The sequence below is a fragment of the Anguilla anguilla genome, chromosome 2 (assembly GCF_013347855.1).
Source record: "Anguilla anguilla isolate fAngAng1 chromosome 2, fAngAng1.pri, whole genome shotgun sequence".
Classification (NCBI taxonomy): domain Eukaryota; kingdom Metazoa; phylum Chordata; class Actinopteri; order Anguilliformes; family Anguillidae; genus Anguilla; species Anguilla anguilla.
The window spans coordinates 25,953,675-25,967,549 of NC_049202.1; the positions used below are offsets into that span (position 1 = coordinate 25,953,675).

The window sequence follows — 13,875 nt, forward strand, 5'->3', positions numbered from 1 at the left end:
TCTTCAATCTTCCTCTTGTAGGCTGCTTTAGCCTCCCTGATGCCTCTTTTCAGGTTAGCTCTAGCAGTGCTGTATAGGGCTCTGCCGCCGGACCTAAAGGCGGTGTTACGGTCCTTGAGGAGAGTTTTGACCTCCTTTGTCATCTAGGGCTTCTGATTGGGGTACACCCGGATGTGTTTGTCGACGGTACCATTGTCAACACAGTTCTGTATGTAGCAGAGCACAGTTGATGTATACTCCTCCAAGTCCTGATCCTCAAAAATGTCCCAATTAGTCCTTTCAAAGCAATCCTGCAGCTGCAAGGAAGCTCCTTCAGGCCATGTCTTAACAGTCTTTGTGGTGGGTTGAGCTTTTCTCCAGAGGGGGGTGTATTCTGGGGTTAAGAGTATGGATAGGTGATCTGACTGGCCTAAGTGTGGTAGTGGTGTTCACCTAAAACCATTCCTAATGTTTGAATAAACCTTGTCTAGTGTATTTTTCCCCCTGGTAGCACATTTCGGGAGGACTGCCTTTAAATCTGCATGGTTAAAATCACCGGCTATGATATGGGCTGCTTCGGGATAGGTGCTCTGTTGTGAGTTTATAGCATTGAGCAGGTAGCCTAAAGCTATGCTAGCGTTAGCATCCGGTGGAATGTACACAGCTGTGACTATAACAACGGTAAGCTCACGTGGAAGGTAAATAGGCCTGCATTTGACTGTCAGGTACTCCAGATTGGAAGAACAGTGTCTGTCTATGATTTTGGTATTAGTGCACCAGTTGTTCTGTGCGTAAATGCATAACCCCCCTCCCTTGCTCTTACCAGAGTCTTTGTTTCTATCCCAGCGAAATGTTGTGTGGTCTGCTAGCTCAATAGCTACGTCTGGGATAAGTGAGTGTAGCCACGTCTCTGTTATTAACAGAATACAACAGTCCTTTATGAGTTTGTTCGCGGAGATCCCTTAAATTCAGTTTGTCAATTTTGTTGGTGAGGGATCTGGCGTTGGTGAGAAAAATGCTGGGTAGCGGTGGTTTGTGTGGTTGTCTCCTTAGCCTAGCAAGTAGGCCGGACCGGCATCCATGCCTTTGCTTCCTGTGTCTCCTCCGCCTCCGACGTCTGCTGGAGCCGACAACGATCCACGGAGAGCCTGGTGTCCTGGCTATCTCCTCCCGTATATTGTGTGAGTGCAGAAATTCACTCGTAAAGGCCTGGTTAAGCTGTAATCCTATGATCAGAAGATCTTGCCGGCTGTAGGTGGAATTCGCACGACTAAACTTAACATTGGCAAATAGACATATAAACAAAAACACACATAAAGAGTACAGAAAAGGAGATCGTCTAGCCGCTGCGTCTGTGAGCGCCGCCATCTTGGTCTTGCTCCTTATTCAATAGCTGCCTTATTCACCTATGTGAGTGCAAGTACTTAAATACATCAACAGTATATGTATGCACAATGATTAAAGAAACATTATTGAATATTAGGCAATTTAGAAGGATTAATATAGAGATAAAATGTACCCAAATAAAACTATGTTCCTTTATCTTACCCCCAATTTTCTCAGTAATTCCAAGCAACAAAATGCTAATATATTTGTTTTCTGATTTCTATATTTATATGATATGCATATATTCCCCATGTTGAAATTCATATTGTAAAGTAAGCCAAGAAACCAACCGTGTTTGGGCTTAGCTAAAAAAAAGAAGATAAATAACGGAAGAGGTAAAAATAGGGATAACTCATTTCCAACTACTGTGATTACATCTGTAATCAACTTCAGACAGCAAACCAAAGGCAAGGGACTTAAATTATAAATCAGATTTTTCAAGACTAGTGTCAAGGGAGGGTGCAAGGAAATAAAATATGAGAACAATTAGTGCTTTTTTTGGCTTTGTGTCAGAAATAAAAAATCAGGGATGTGTACTGTACAATTCATTGAGTGTGGCTGTAGCTAAATAACTGAGAACAGAAATAATTTTTAATGATGCTTGTATTATTTTAGTTCCTGGTGTCTACATCTTACTCAGTGTGCTCACTAAGAGACACAGCTGTGTGTCATTATATCTTAAAGCAGTATTTGTATTTAAATTTATAAAGATAAACTGATCACCAGTAGCAATTAGAAGTAGTCATAACCAGAAGTCTGTACAAGCCTACACAATATTACCTTGCTCATCTTGCTAGGGGTAGTTTCATTTTTTGCTGTGTGAGGGCATGCAGTTACTTTCACACCCACAACATCAAATCAATGTACACATTCACACTTAAACCTAAAAATCAAGTAATACATACATACATCAGGGTTGCATATGGGCCTTGGAATTTGTATACACATGTATGGACTTGTTTTTGTACAATGAACATTATTAAGTGCATAACAATATGTATCATATCTCGATATGTTATATTGTGATACTTATCATATTATGAGGAACATAGAGATACACAACAGTTAAAATACACAACCCTAAATAAAACATGATGGTATTTATCCTGTTGGTGAATACTGTATATAATGAATTCTGACATAAAGCATATTTTTTCACTACATTCAGCACCATTATCTTTCATTTTGTGAATAATTCCTCACAAATATTTCATTTGGTTATTGAATGTTCTGTCAGTTTTTATTTGAATGTCTATTCCATAGTTGAGTGACTTTGCAGACGATGTTGAGTATTGCACTGTGCATTTATCCTATACATATGCACGTTGGGTGACCCTGCTCTGTCCCTCTTTCCCTGTCCCTGCAGGCTGAGTGATGGAGTCTCTCTTTGGGGGTGAGCTGGGCCTGCTGGGTGGGGGCGATGGGCTGAAGGAGGACGGGTGCGGGGTGAACTGGCCGAGCGCCCCCCTCCCGGATGACATGTACTCTGCCTCCCACTTCGCCCTTATCACTGCCTACCATGACATCAAGACCCGGCTCACTGGCCTGGAGCGGGAGAACAGCAGCATCAAGAGGAAGCTGAAAATCTACGAGATAAAGGTTTGGGAGAGCTATGTCCATTGACAAGGGAAGCTGGGTGGGGGCTGGTCTCAACCGATGGTTATTTTTTTACAGTGTTTCCATCATATACAGATTCAAGGCCCTTTGTATAGAACAGGCAGACTGTTTAGTCACTTGAGGCCTAGGACCTTAAGAGGTCTCAGTGTCCTGAGATCCAAGTTAAATACCATGTGTTTTAATGTGATTCATTAGCTATTTATAGATAAAATCACACATTAAAAATAACCATTCTGGGGGCAGGAAGTAGAGTGATTCATTTCAGCTGTGTATCCAGTGATACTGTTTTCAAGGCAGTACACCCACCTGGGTGTCCAATTTGTATGCTAGGAGTGGTATTTTTTCTCACAGAAGGCCTATTGCAATAAAAGTCAGTTATTTACCAGCATTTGTCAGTGTCTGATAGTGTTACATAACAAAAGAATGTTTGAAACCTGCATATTATGTGGGACCCAGCTACAGCATGACAGAACTCCAAGTGCACAGGGAAGTAGGCACAGACACATACGTGGTTGTACAAGATTATGTTAACCCACGTCATGAAGTGTTGATATTTCTGCGCTGCGTGTGTGTGCGTGAGTGTTTGTGTATGTGTGTGCGTGTGTGTATGTGTTCATCTTTGTGTATGTGCATGAGCACGTGTCTGTGTGTATGTGTTTATGTTTGTGTGTGTGTATGTGTGTGTGTATGTGTTTGTCTTAGTGTGCATGTGTGTGTGTGTGTGTGCAGGCCAGTTCATATAATATCCCTTGATTGTGCATCACTGAACGCAAGGGACTAGCATTGCTGTACTGTATGTGTACTGGTAACTATTACAATGTGGAAAAACATACTGTTTGGGAGTCCCATGCCTCATCTCACTGCACAGCACAAATTGCACATCAGCACATATGACAGGTTCTCATAGGTTCTATCTTCCAGTCCAGTTGACCCAATAAAATCACCGATGACTGAATATATGACTGAAGAGGTCTCAGGTTAGATAAAATACAGAAAGGAGTGTCTGATAGCTCGTTTTTAGATTATCGCCTTCAAGAGAGAGACAGTATAATTTGTATAATTTGTTATATAGAAATCTGGGGTGTGAAGGTATCTCCTCTCCTGGAGGGCTTTATTATTTCTGAAAAAACACAGAACACCAGAACTGTTGGGGATCAGAGCCACAGTGTGGCCACAGAATACCATAAGGATCACGGTTTGCCAATCTATGACATCCAATTGAAATCTTCAGTTGAAAATCTTAATGTTTATGTAGATAATGGTTGTTGAGGCTGGTCAGATTGGAATTTATATTTTTAGTGTTTGTTCCAGTTTCAAGTGGAGGTCACCATGGCACGACCTTATTTGTGGCCTTGTCACATGACTCACATGGATAATATTTTGCCTGAAGATGTAGGTTGCACTACAATTATTGTTAACAACCATCACCTCTGTTGTTAAGAACAGAAGAAAATTTATACTGCAATAGCTGGGCTGAATTACATCATAACATATTCATATTTAGAATGAGGCTAAATCCATGAATCTTTTGATTATAATATCAGGGTGCTTAGCCCTGTCTCGAACAATGTAACACCACTTTAATAAATTCATTTTCAGCTTAAAGCTAGACCTTTTCTGACCTCCCTTCCACACTTTAACTCGGCCTCCCCCAATCAGCCATGCATCTTCCCCTGATCATTAAGTATGCATGGGCCAGGAGAAGAGGGGGTGTCACTCCTTCTCTTTCAACTACATAAAAAGTGGGTTTGGCTTTACTTTTTGGGCTGATATTTTGGGGCCTCTAAACCATACATCTGGATCTGGTATTTTTGATGTTGTATCTTGCATGGGGCCTTAATTTATTATTTGAACAGCTTTTCCCTGGCTTTCTGGAATATTCTGTTTTTGGTTTGTGAACTTTGGTCTTGGTATTCATTGGATGGCTTCTACCAAACCATAGCTTGGGAGAAACAAGCTGTGGTTTGGTATCTTCTTTCATTTGATATCTTCTTTAATTTCTTTTGTGACTATAACATGTCCATGACTATAACCTTCATTGCTCCTTAAGGTAGTGGAACCTTTAGGTCTTTAGATTAGACCTTCAATAGTCACTTGTAACTTAATAAGTCTCTTAGTCTTAATTTTAAGTATTTTAGAGCACCCACGTTGTCTTCTGACCCTGTCCATTTTACACTAACAAACAGCCCTCTCAAAGTCACCACTCTGATCAGCCTGGAGTAAGCATTGTTGTTAAATTCTCAATTTCTTCCAGTTGGTAAATCAGGTAACACTTTTAGGGTGATGTTAAATCTGCACTACCGGTGATCAGTTTATCTCAAATTCTGGAATGCAGCTGTAATAGGGGAATGATGGCACTCTATACTTCGATGACTCAAGCCACATTGAAAAGCAGATCCAGAAATATGTACGTAGCATTTATTAGTGTCAATCATCACAGCAACTGTTGAGAGGCTGGCTTTCATTTTCCCTGAGCTGTGTATTGAGCACCTGTGTAATTAGACAATAATTTACTCATGGGTTTAAACCTCAAAGCTACGGAGCTGTAATCTATCCAAGTATTGGTCTTGATTATTGAATGAGATGAGATTATATGTGATAACAAAGGTAGGCAATCTGCCGTCATCATTTTCATGCTGTCCAGTGTATGGCCTATCCAAGACGCCTTCCTTCCTCTCAAAGCCCTGTTCTGCTTTTCCCTCAGTTCCCCATGATCAGTGAATTTGGAGAGGAGAGGAACTCCTACTGCTCCTTTGAGCCCAAGGAGACAGCCCTGCTGCAGTCGGAGAATGACAGCCTGCAGCAGAGAGTCAACACACTGACGCACGAGGTGAGAGGGAGGGAGCGAGGGAGAGAGGTGGTGAGCAATGGAGGGAAGTAGAGAGGGTGGGAGAGAGAAAAGTAAAAGAGAATGGAGGACAGGCTGAATGAGGACAGAAGATGAGAAAAGGGCATGGGCGGAAAAGGAACAGGAAAGAGAAACAGAAAGAGGACAACCAAAGGCTGAGATGAACAGAAAGGAGAAGATCCTCATGATCTTCAGACTGTAAGAGATAGGGTGTTTTCACATATAGGTATTTAGAAATGAACCAAGCTCAATTGTTTTACAGTAAAGTGAACCAAAAAGGGAACCAACTGCAAATGAACTCAAATGAGTCTTTTTTATATTCACATTGTAAGTCAACTTGAATGAGGACTTAGCTCTCTTTCTGGTCCACTTAAGCATTGATGAGATCTCAGACCACTTGTTCTACACACAACAGCTCCTTAAGAACTGATACCTCACTGCTGTAACATTGAATTATGGGCAGGGGTTGACATAAGTGGTACACAAGTATACATTAATGGCAAAAGATTAAAATGCATGGCAATTTTACGTAGTGACAGAATGTGTACCTAAAATAAATAGACCATTAAGACATTACTGTGTACTGCTTTCAATCCCTGATTATGGGTAATTTTCTTCAAGATGGCCTCTGCTGACGTGTTTATCATTTGGTTGTACTGCATTTTGAGGAAGTGTGGTGCAAGAAGAATACAGGTTTCTTCTGACCACACAATCCCTCAAACACCACCAGAAGCCATTCTGCTATTTCCTTTTAGCTGGGTACATTCAGAAAACACTACAGCTGCAAAGAATCAATGTATGGCAAGTATCGCGGTATGAAAGTGTATGGCAATAAGCAAAGTGGACTGGGGCCACTTTGTGTTCACAGTACACAAATTAAGTGGACCTTGAGAAGAACCGTGCTGAGAGTTTTGTTTGTTTCAGAGGGTTCTGAGTTCATTTGGTGTGTCCCCATATGCACGAAATATGCTGAGTCATTGGTCCACTTGAGACGGTCCACTTGAAACAAAAATGAAAGTGTGAAAACACCCATAGATACATAGAGAGGCAGAGGGACATTTATTATTTAAGTATCATGAAAAATAAACAAATAAATAAAGGTGTTTGTAGTTGCTAACAGCCAATGCCCAAAATGCACTTTTGACTACAGATCACAGTGACACAGTGAACGCAATCATTGACCAGTCAAAGCACTGCCTATATGTGCATGATCTAGAGCATTTCTGAAAGGAGTGATCTGCTGTACCGTGCAATGTGTTTTAGTAAACTCTGCTCCCCAAACAACCCGCCACTGCTTCTCTTAGTCATGCTGAGTGTTTCCATGTCTTATTGATTGCAACATGTTACCATAGCTGCATGCCAGCCTACTCTGTTCACGCAGTACATGTGCTGTCATCCCACTTTGTCATCTGTTTCTCTCTCTCCCCTGCTCCTCCCTCAGGTCTCCATCTGTTAGTACGCTCATGTTCTGTTGTTCACACCTTCTCCTTCTCTCTTGGTCTTCCCCTCTTGAGGGTTCACCTTGAAAGTCTCCTTTGTCCTTCCTTATATTCCTCTTCCCCCACTTCCCTCTGTAAATTGCTTCCATGTCACGTCCCGATAGTTCCCAATCAAATCAGCGCTGCCAAGACCGCGGTGTTGGCAGAGCACTTAAGTGAGGTTTCACCAACTGTGCTTGAGTCATATTTCACTGTCAATCAGGGTTTTTCTTTCTGTGACCTTATGAAAGCCTTTCCCTCACCTAGGAGAGTATCCCATCAGCTGTCCTCTGGTCTTCTTTACCTCTTTCCTCCCTGGAATTACTCTGTTCTCAGTTCTGGACATACAGTGACGTGTGCAACAGGGACCTTCGTGTAGCCAGTGTAGTATGTGACCCAAACCTGCAGCAGTAAAACATTTCAGCAAATTATGCAATCATGTGGCACACAATTCAGACAATCCTGCTTTTAGTTATATTGTTCACTTCATGGGTGAGGGGTATTGTGGAATACTGTCATATGAAGAGTAAAAATTGTTACTCTCTTGATTATTATAATTATAATTATTTTATTCATGTTTTTTTATTTATTTGTTTAAGTAAATAATTCTAGTCTTCTTAAATTCCTTCCTATTCTGCTACAACCACTTCCTCAGCTCCAGAAGAGTAAGGAACGTGAGGAGCAATTAGAGGATGTGATCCAGGCCTATGAGAAGATCCATATGGAGAAGAGTAACCTCCAGAGGGACCTTGACAAGATGGTGAGTGTTAGCACCCACTCTGGAAGGACCACCTGCAATTAAAAACCATGGCAACAGCAATGTGAACTGTAGACTGGGGTAATGTTAAATCGACATTACGGTGGACTCACATCCATCACGGTTATGATGGATATAGTAAATGGATGACCTTTTTAAACATGTTAAGATTAACATAGATGCACCATAATCCTAAACCAATGGAATTGTTGTGGCTGCTCTCTGTATGTAACTATGACGTGATGTGCGTATTCGCTGTCAGACCACCCTTGCGGAGAAGCACATGGAACGGATCCGAAACTTAGAGGCGGCACTGCGGCAGAGGGACAGCTCCCTGCAGAAGCTGAACACACAGCTCCACAGCAAGGACATGCAGTATCTGCAGCTCCATGCCAGCCCAGAGGTCTCCCACAGTGAGTTCACTAGTGCACGCTAGCTTTTCCACAACTTTCTCCTGCCTGAACGTACTCTCTGTCTGTGTATGTCTCAAATACAAGTTATAACCAAGTGTTAATGGGCTGACAAATGCAGCTGTGTTGCCAAAGCACAGTAAGAAAGCAAAAGAAAAAATTGGTCACTCACAGTTCTCCAGGGTGTGGTAGGATGATATATCTTACTTGCCAGATGAATAGATTTTTCATCCTTTCCCAACTGGGTGGAGAAAAACAATTCTATATTGGGATGAATGGTTGAATTTTGAAGTTGTGTTTTCAAATTGCGGTAAATATTTGTTACAGTACATGCTATTTTATATTGTGAGCAGGATAATTGGAAACACATTTAATCTTTGTTTCTATTTCAAGACTGGTCACTGAATTTATATACAATGTAGTAATGCAGTTCTGAGGTATACACCTGCAACCCACTCATATGCATGCACGTGTACACACCCCCTCTTATGCCCCTGACACACATACACACACTCCACCCGCTAATGCACATTCTCTCTCTCACACACACATACATATACACACACACACATACACTATGTTGGCATGTTCCCCTGTCCTGTTTACTGCTGTGTTATATCATTACCACATCCTCCATACCTCAGTTAGAAGGCCAGGTGATGCATCATGTCTCTTCGACAGAAAGTGGTTCCACTCTGGCTGTCTTCTGTTTCCTATTCAGGATTGAAAGGCCTCAAAGAAGTGGCCTTTGTGTCATCTTCAGCTTTTGTCAGCTGGCTAAAATCCATGTGTGGGTGTTCTTCTGTTCTGTTCTGAGTATGGGGAAAAATCACGGGAAAAAAGAAAATCAAGAACCAAGTATAAGCTCATACCCTAATTCAAGCCTTGGAAAAAGAGAACAGAGTGGGTGGCTGGGTTTCTTAAAACATGTAAGCATATCACGGACTTCATAGATATCCTAATCTTGGATGACTTTCATCTCTCATTCTTTAAATAGCACTGGTTTTTACAGTTTTAGGTTTTTCTGAAGCAGTTCAAGTGCGTACAACACTAGGGATCCAGTTGCCACCAGTATCATGTGTTCTAATCCAGTGCCTAAACCTCTTTTCAGCACCGTTTGGATGAAATGGCACACAGCTAACTCACAAACACTTGACTTGTTAGCCTTGTGTCACAGTGCTGATGACAAGCTCACCCATGATGATGTCACAGCTGTTGCAGAGGGTGACCACAAGGTGGTAGTACTTAGCTGCTCAATAAGCCTGGAAAAGTACCTGCTAAAACTTTACATTTTAAACCAAAATGCCGTTGTTGAGCTTTCAGCTCAATTTCAGTGTCCCCTTAGTATATCTGTGTGTAATGACTTCAGATAGACAGACATTTTTAGGAATTTGCTTCATCCACAGTAACTCTCATTATTAGCATTCTTTTACTTTGTTTATGCCTGAATTAAAGAAATCTTTTTTTGTGTTGTCACACATCATTAAACAGCTATAAGTGAATTAATGTACCACAATAAATGCTTCAGTGGCAGTACAGCCAGTGTAATTAGACTCCCTAAAACTTGATTTTCGCAATGAAATTACTGCTTCAAATTAAAGAATGAAAAAAACTATTTAAGGAACACAATTTCAGTTGCACCCAGTATTCCAAGCACTAGTATGGATTGTACTTTTAAAGGGCATGTGTTGATTGGATTTTGAAGATTTTTTTTCATGAGTATCTGAGTGGCATTCTGGTCAATGTGTGTGTGGGTGTATGTGCATATGCGTATGTGAAGACTGATATGAGATGGAGAGAACTGCTTTTGAGCTACCACAATACAAACAGACTCAAGGTTGTCTTTTTGTGTGCTTCTCAATCATGAAACCCACGCATGTTCTGACACTCTCTTCTCAAAAGAACTATTAGCCCTGGTGGGAACAGAATTCATTTGTTTTGCAGGGATTCATTTATTCTTGTTCCATACTTCATCAAAATACTAAATGTCAGCACAAAGGATGTCACACCAGCTAACAAATATGTCACTCTGCAATGATATCTGTTTTAAGGGAATGCAATTAACAGCACTTTGACTACTCTACCACGTGAGAGAAAAAATGTTGAATACGAGGACTTAGTTAAAAGGGGACAGATGTTGGGGTAGTTGTTTGGGTGCTGGATTTGTGATTAGATTCTAGATGCTTCTATTCATATGTCCGGGAATGGAACTGCTGGTCAGTTATAGAGCATGGCGTCTTGCTTGCAACGCTATGTTGTTTGAATTGAAAAGGTGTTATGAGTATTTATTTCACGAGATAAATCAACTGTACTTCTGCCAGTCCCGGTTGCACACCACTGAATTGCAGGTACAGCACAGTAATACCCAAACTTGTTAACATTACACATAATTCAAAGACAAAATGCAGAATGCTACTGAATTCTTTTATTTTCAAAGCAAATTCATAAAACCATATCTTAGCAGCAATGTTAAGTTGCTCAGAAGAAAATGGCCTGAATTCACTCAGAATTTCACCTTTCACTTTAAAAGTCAAATGCACGGCTTTCATATTTTCTTCACAAACACAAGTGGCTAGTTCAGCAATCACCAAAGTTTGCTTTTTAATCTTATGTGTTTGTGAGGCACAAGTGAGTCAAAGTTCAGGACAAAATGTTGACTGAATCCAAGTAAATGAAGCTCTCTGTTTCAGAATGTTATAAGGCTGCCAGACATTTATCATTCATGATGTACCTGGGAATATCTCTCGAACAACAGCACACCAGAAGTCTGCCGGGGTTTTCTTGTTCTGTGGCAGCAAGAGTTGCTTTTCCGTAAAAACAAGCACGGCCAAAGTAGCAGGTGCCACTCGCAGTTTGGCACTAAAACTTTCCCCTGGCATCCAATAGATGGAAAAGCTGGCACAAGCAGGGGCATAGGGACTCACCTGGACCCAACCCAGAGGACACAGTGGCATGCTGCCATCCGTATTCTGTGACCTCGGAGGTCATCCTGTGACACAGCACAAATGCATTGATGTTTTTCACCTGCATGAAAAACAACACATTTTCCTCTTTAATCTAGTTTTAATCCACTGCAGAGAATTGTATGTTTTACAACATTGCAGTCCTGGGTCAAATACATATTTGTTTTAGATTCAAATACTTTTCTGTGAACTATTGATCTTGCCTGGTGTAATTGAGCCTGCCAATATGACTGGAATATGGCGGGGTTTTCACTTTTTGAGAGTATTTTATTGGTTTCAATACACTAGGCAAGATCAGTAAAGCATAGAAAAGTTTTGAGTCCAAAAAAAATACATATTTGACCCAGGTCTGAAACATTGTCATATCAGAGATGCTATGCAACAACAGTTGGCAGTCCCACTCCTAGTGTTCCAGAGATATTTCACTTCAACCCACATTGCACACTTGTATTATGATTATTAGGCCTCATCATCTGTGTCTATGTACTGACAGTGTGCAATACCACCATTTAGGCTCACACTTAATTCCTCAAAGTGTGGCATCACTTTTATCAAATTATGCAATTATGCATCAAATTATTTTCAAAATATTCCAATATTCCCTCCCCGTTTTCATTACTTTGCACACGCTCCATTAGCAAGGATATCGCATAAGTAATTCAGAGATTGGTGAGTATATTGGGGGATTTTTGACAATTCTTCCATACAAATATTCTTCATATCCTTTGGTCTGCTCTTGTGGACTGCTGTCTTTATGTCAAACCACAAATGATTGATTTGTTTCAAGTCTGGGGACTGAGAAAGAATTTAGTGGTGAAATAACCAATTTGTTGATTCTGAGGTATACTTGGGATTATTGTCTTGCTGTGAGATCCATTTGTGGCCAGGTTTGAGCTTACAGGCATAGGGTTTTTGGACAGGATTTACTTGCTTCAGGTGGTAATTTCATCGAACTTAACAAGATCTCTGGGACCAGTTTGTGGTCCTCTTCCATCACTACACCCACTGCTGATGTGCGTGGCCAAAAAGCTCATCTGACAATATTGCTTAGTTCCAATCAAAGCTCCAATGCCATTTAGAAAACTCGAGATGTTTATTTTATCTACCTCTAAACAGAGGCAGATTTGGAAGTTTTGCGTCCCCAAGATGCGACCAAGTTTTGTCACACCAGCAAACACTATATAATGTGAATACATTTTTAAAAATGCTTGAAAACACATGTTGCTTTTTCATGAGGGAAATGAACAGCAGCCTGGAGATATCGTCCATGTGCGCTTAATTTTTTTCAGAGAATATAGGTCTTACTTGTATGACGCTCAATTATGACTTCTCTGATTAAGTCTGAAATTTAAGAAGGTGAATGAAGTGAAAAAGTGATATGGAAGTATGATATGGAAGACTGTGACTAACCAATGGCTTTTGCCGCAGTGCTGGACTGCCCGGCGCTGACCCTGCAGAGCTCGCGCAGCCTTGATGCCCTGTCCGACCTGAAACTGCAGCGGCTGGAGGCGGAGCTGGAGGGGGCGCGGCATGAGGCACAGGGGGCGTGTCAGCGGGAGGAGGAGCTGAAGGGGGAGTGTGAGCGGCTTCAGGAGGAGCTGAGACAGCTGCAGGAGACACAGAGGCAGCAGGTCAGACACACACACACACACACACACGCACACACACACAGTCCCACACACACACACACACACACACACACTCCCACACTAAAAAACAATATCTAATCCAATGACTGTGGGCAGATCCCAGCACATAATGCTAATAAAGGACAGATTGGCAGGGCAGCATGTTGTGGTTGGATTGGTCAACACAGGTCAGGCTGGCACACCCACATTTAGTGCAGGAAAATTCACACCAACAGCAGATAAAAACATGCCCACAGTTTGAATTCAGACATAGACACGGAGAGTCAAACACAAACAGAAAGATACAGATAGGAGTCCATGCACACTGACTGTAAACACTCACCCTCCGACAACATACAAAGAAAACACGCCCTCCACAAACACACCGACATTAACATGAACAGGCCCAACAAAACTCCTCTTGTCTCATATCATGTTATCAAATGCACTTCTTGTTGATGACACTGCTGTAATGGTAAAACTGCCTCTTCTAGAATGAGGCCAGAAGTTATTCAGTCTTATTTTATTTATTTATTTATTTATTTATATTAATTTGAGTGAGACTTCATTTGTTTTCCAGTGAGAACCTTACTTAATGCCAGATTTACTCAGGATTTTAGTATATTAATTCCACAGAGCCAATATTTTCACATATTTTTTTGGTCAAAAAAGTGTGTAAAATCCTTCTGCATGTGATAAATCCTTTAGCATACCATAAGTATTTGGACAGTGACACAATTTTGTTGCTTGGCTCTGTACTCCAGCATATTGGATTTTAAATGAAACAACGAAGAGGTTATTGCAGAGGG

At 41.1% G+C, this 13,875-nt stretch overlaps 1 protein-coding gene across 2 annotated transcripts in view; it reads left to right on the forward strand.

Annotated features, from left to right (window-relative positions):
* The window catches only part of tbkbp1 (TBK1 binding protein 1), a 101,914-nt gene that overhangs the window by 53,682 nt on the left and 34,357 nt on the right, over window positions 1-13,875 (forward strand). Inside the window, exons 2-7 of one of the 2 annotated variants that reach the window (XM_035403778.1) lie at window positions 1,033-1,160; window positions 2,732-2,964; window positions 5,687-5,812; window positions 7,964-8,068; window positions 8,328-8,478; window positions 12,867-13,069. In XM_035403778.1, the coding sequence (XP_035259669.1) occupies window positions 2,740-2,964; window positions 5,687-5,812; window positions 7,964-8,068; window positions 8,328-8,478; window positions 12,867-13,069 (810 nt within the window). In that variant the 5' untranslated portion in view covers window positions 1,033-1,160; window positions 2,732-2,739. The remainder of the gene's footprint in view (window positions 1-1,032; window positions 1,161-2,731; window positions 2,965-5,686; window positions 5,813-7,963; window positions 8,069-8,327; window positions 8,479-12,866; window positions 13,070-13,875) is intronic. The other variant, XM_035403777.1, reaches the window with a different exon arrangement.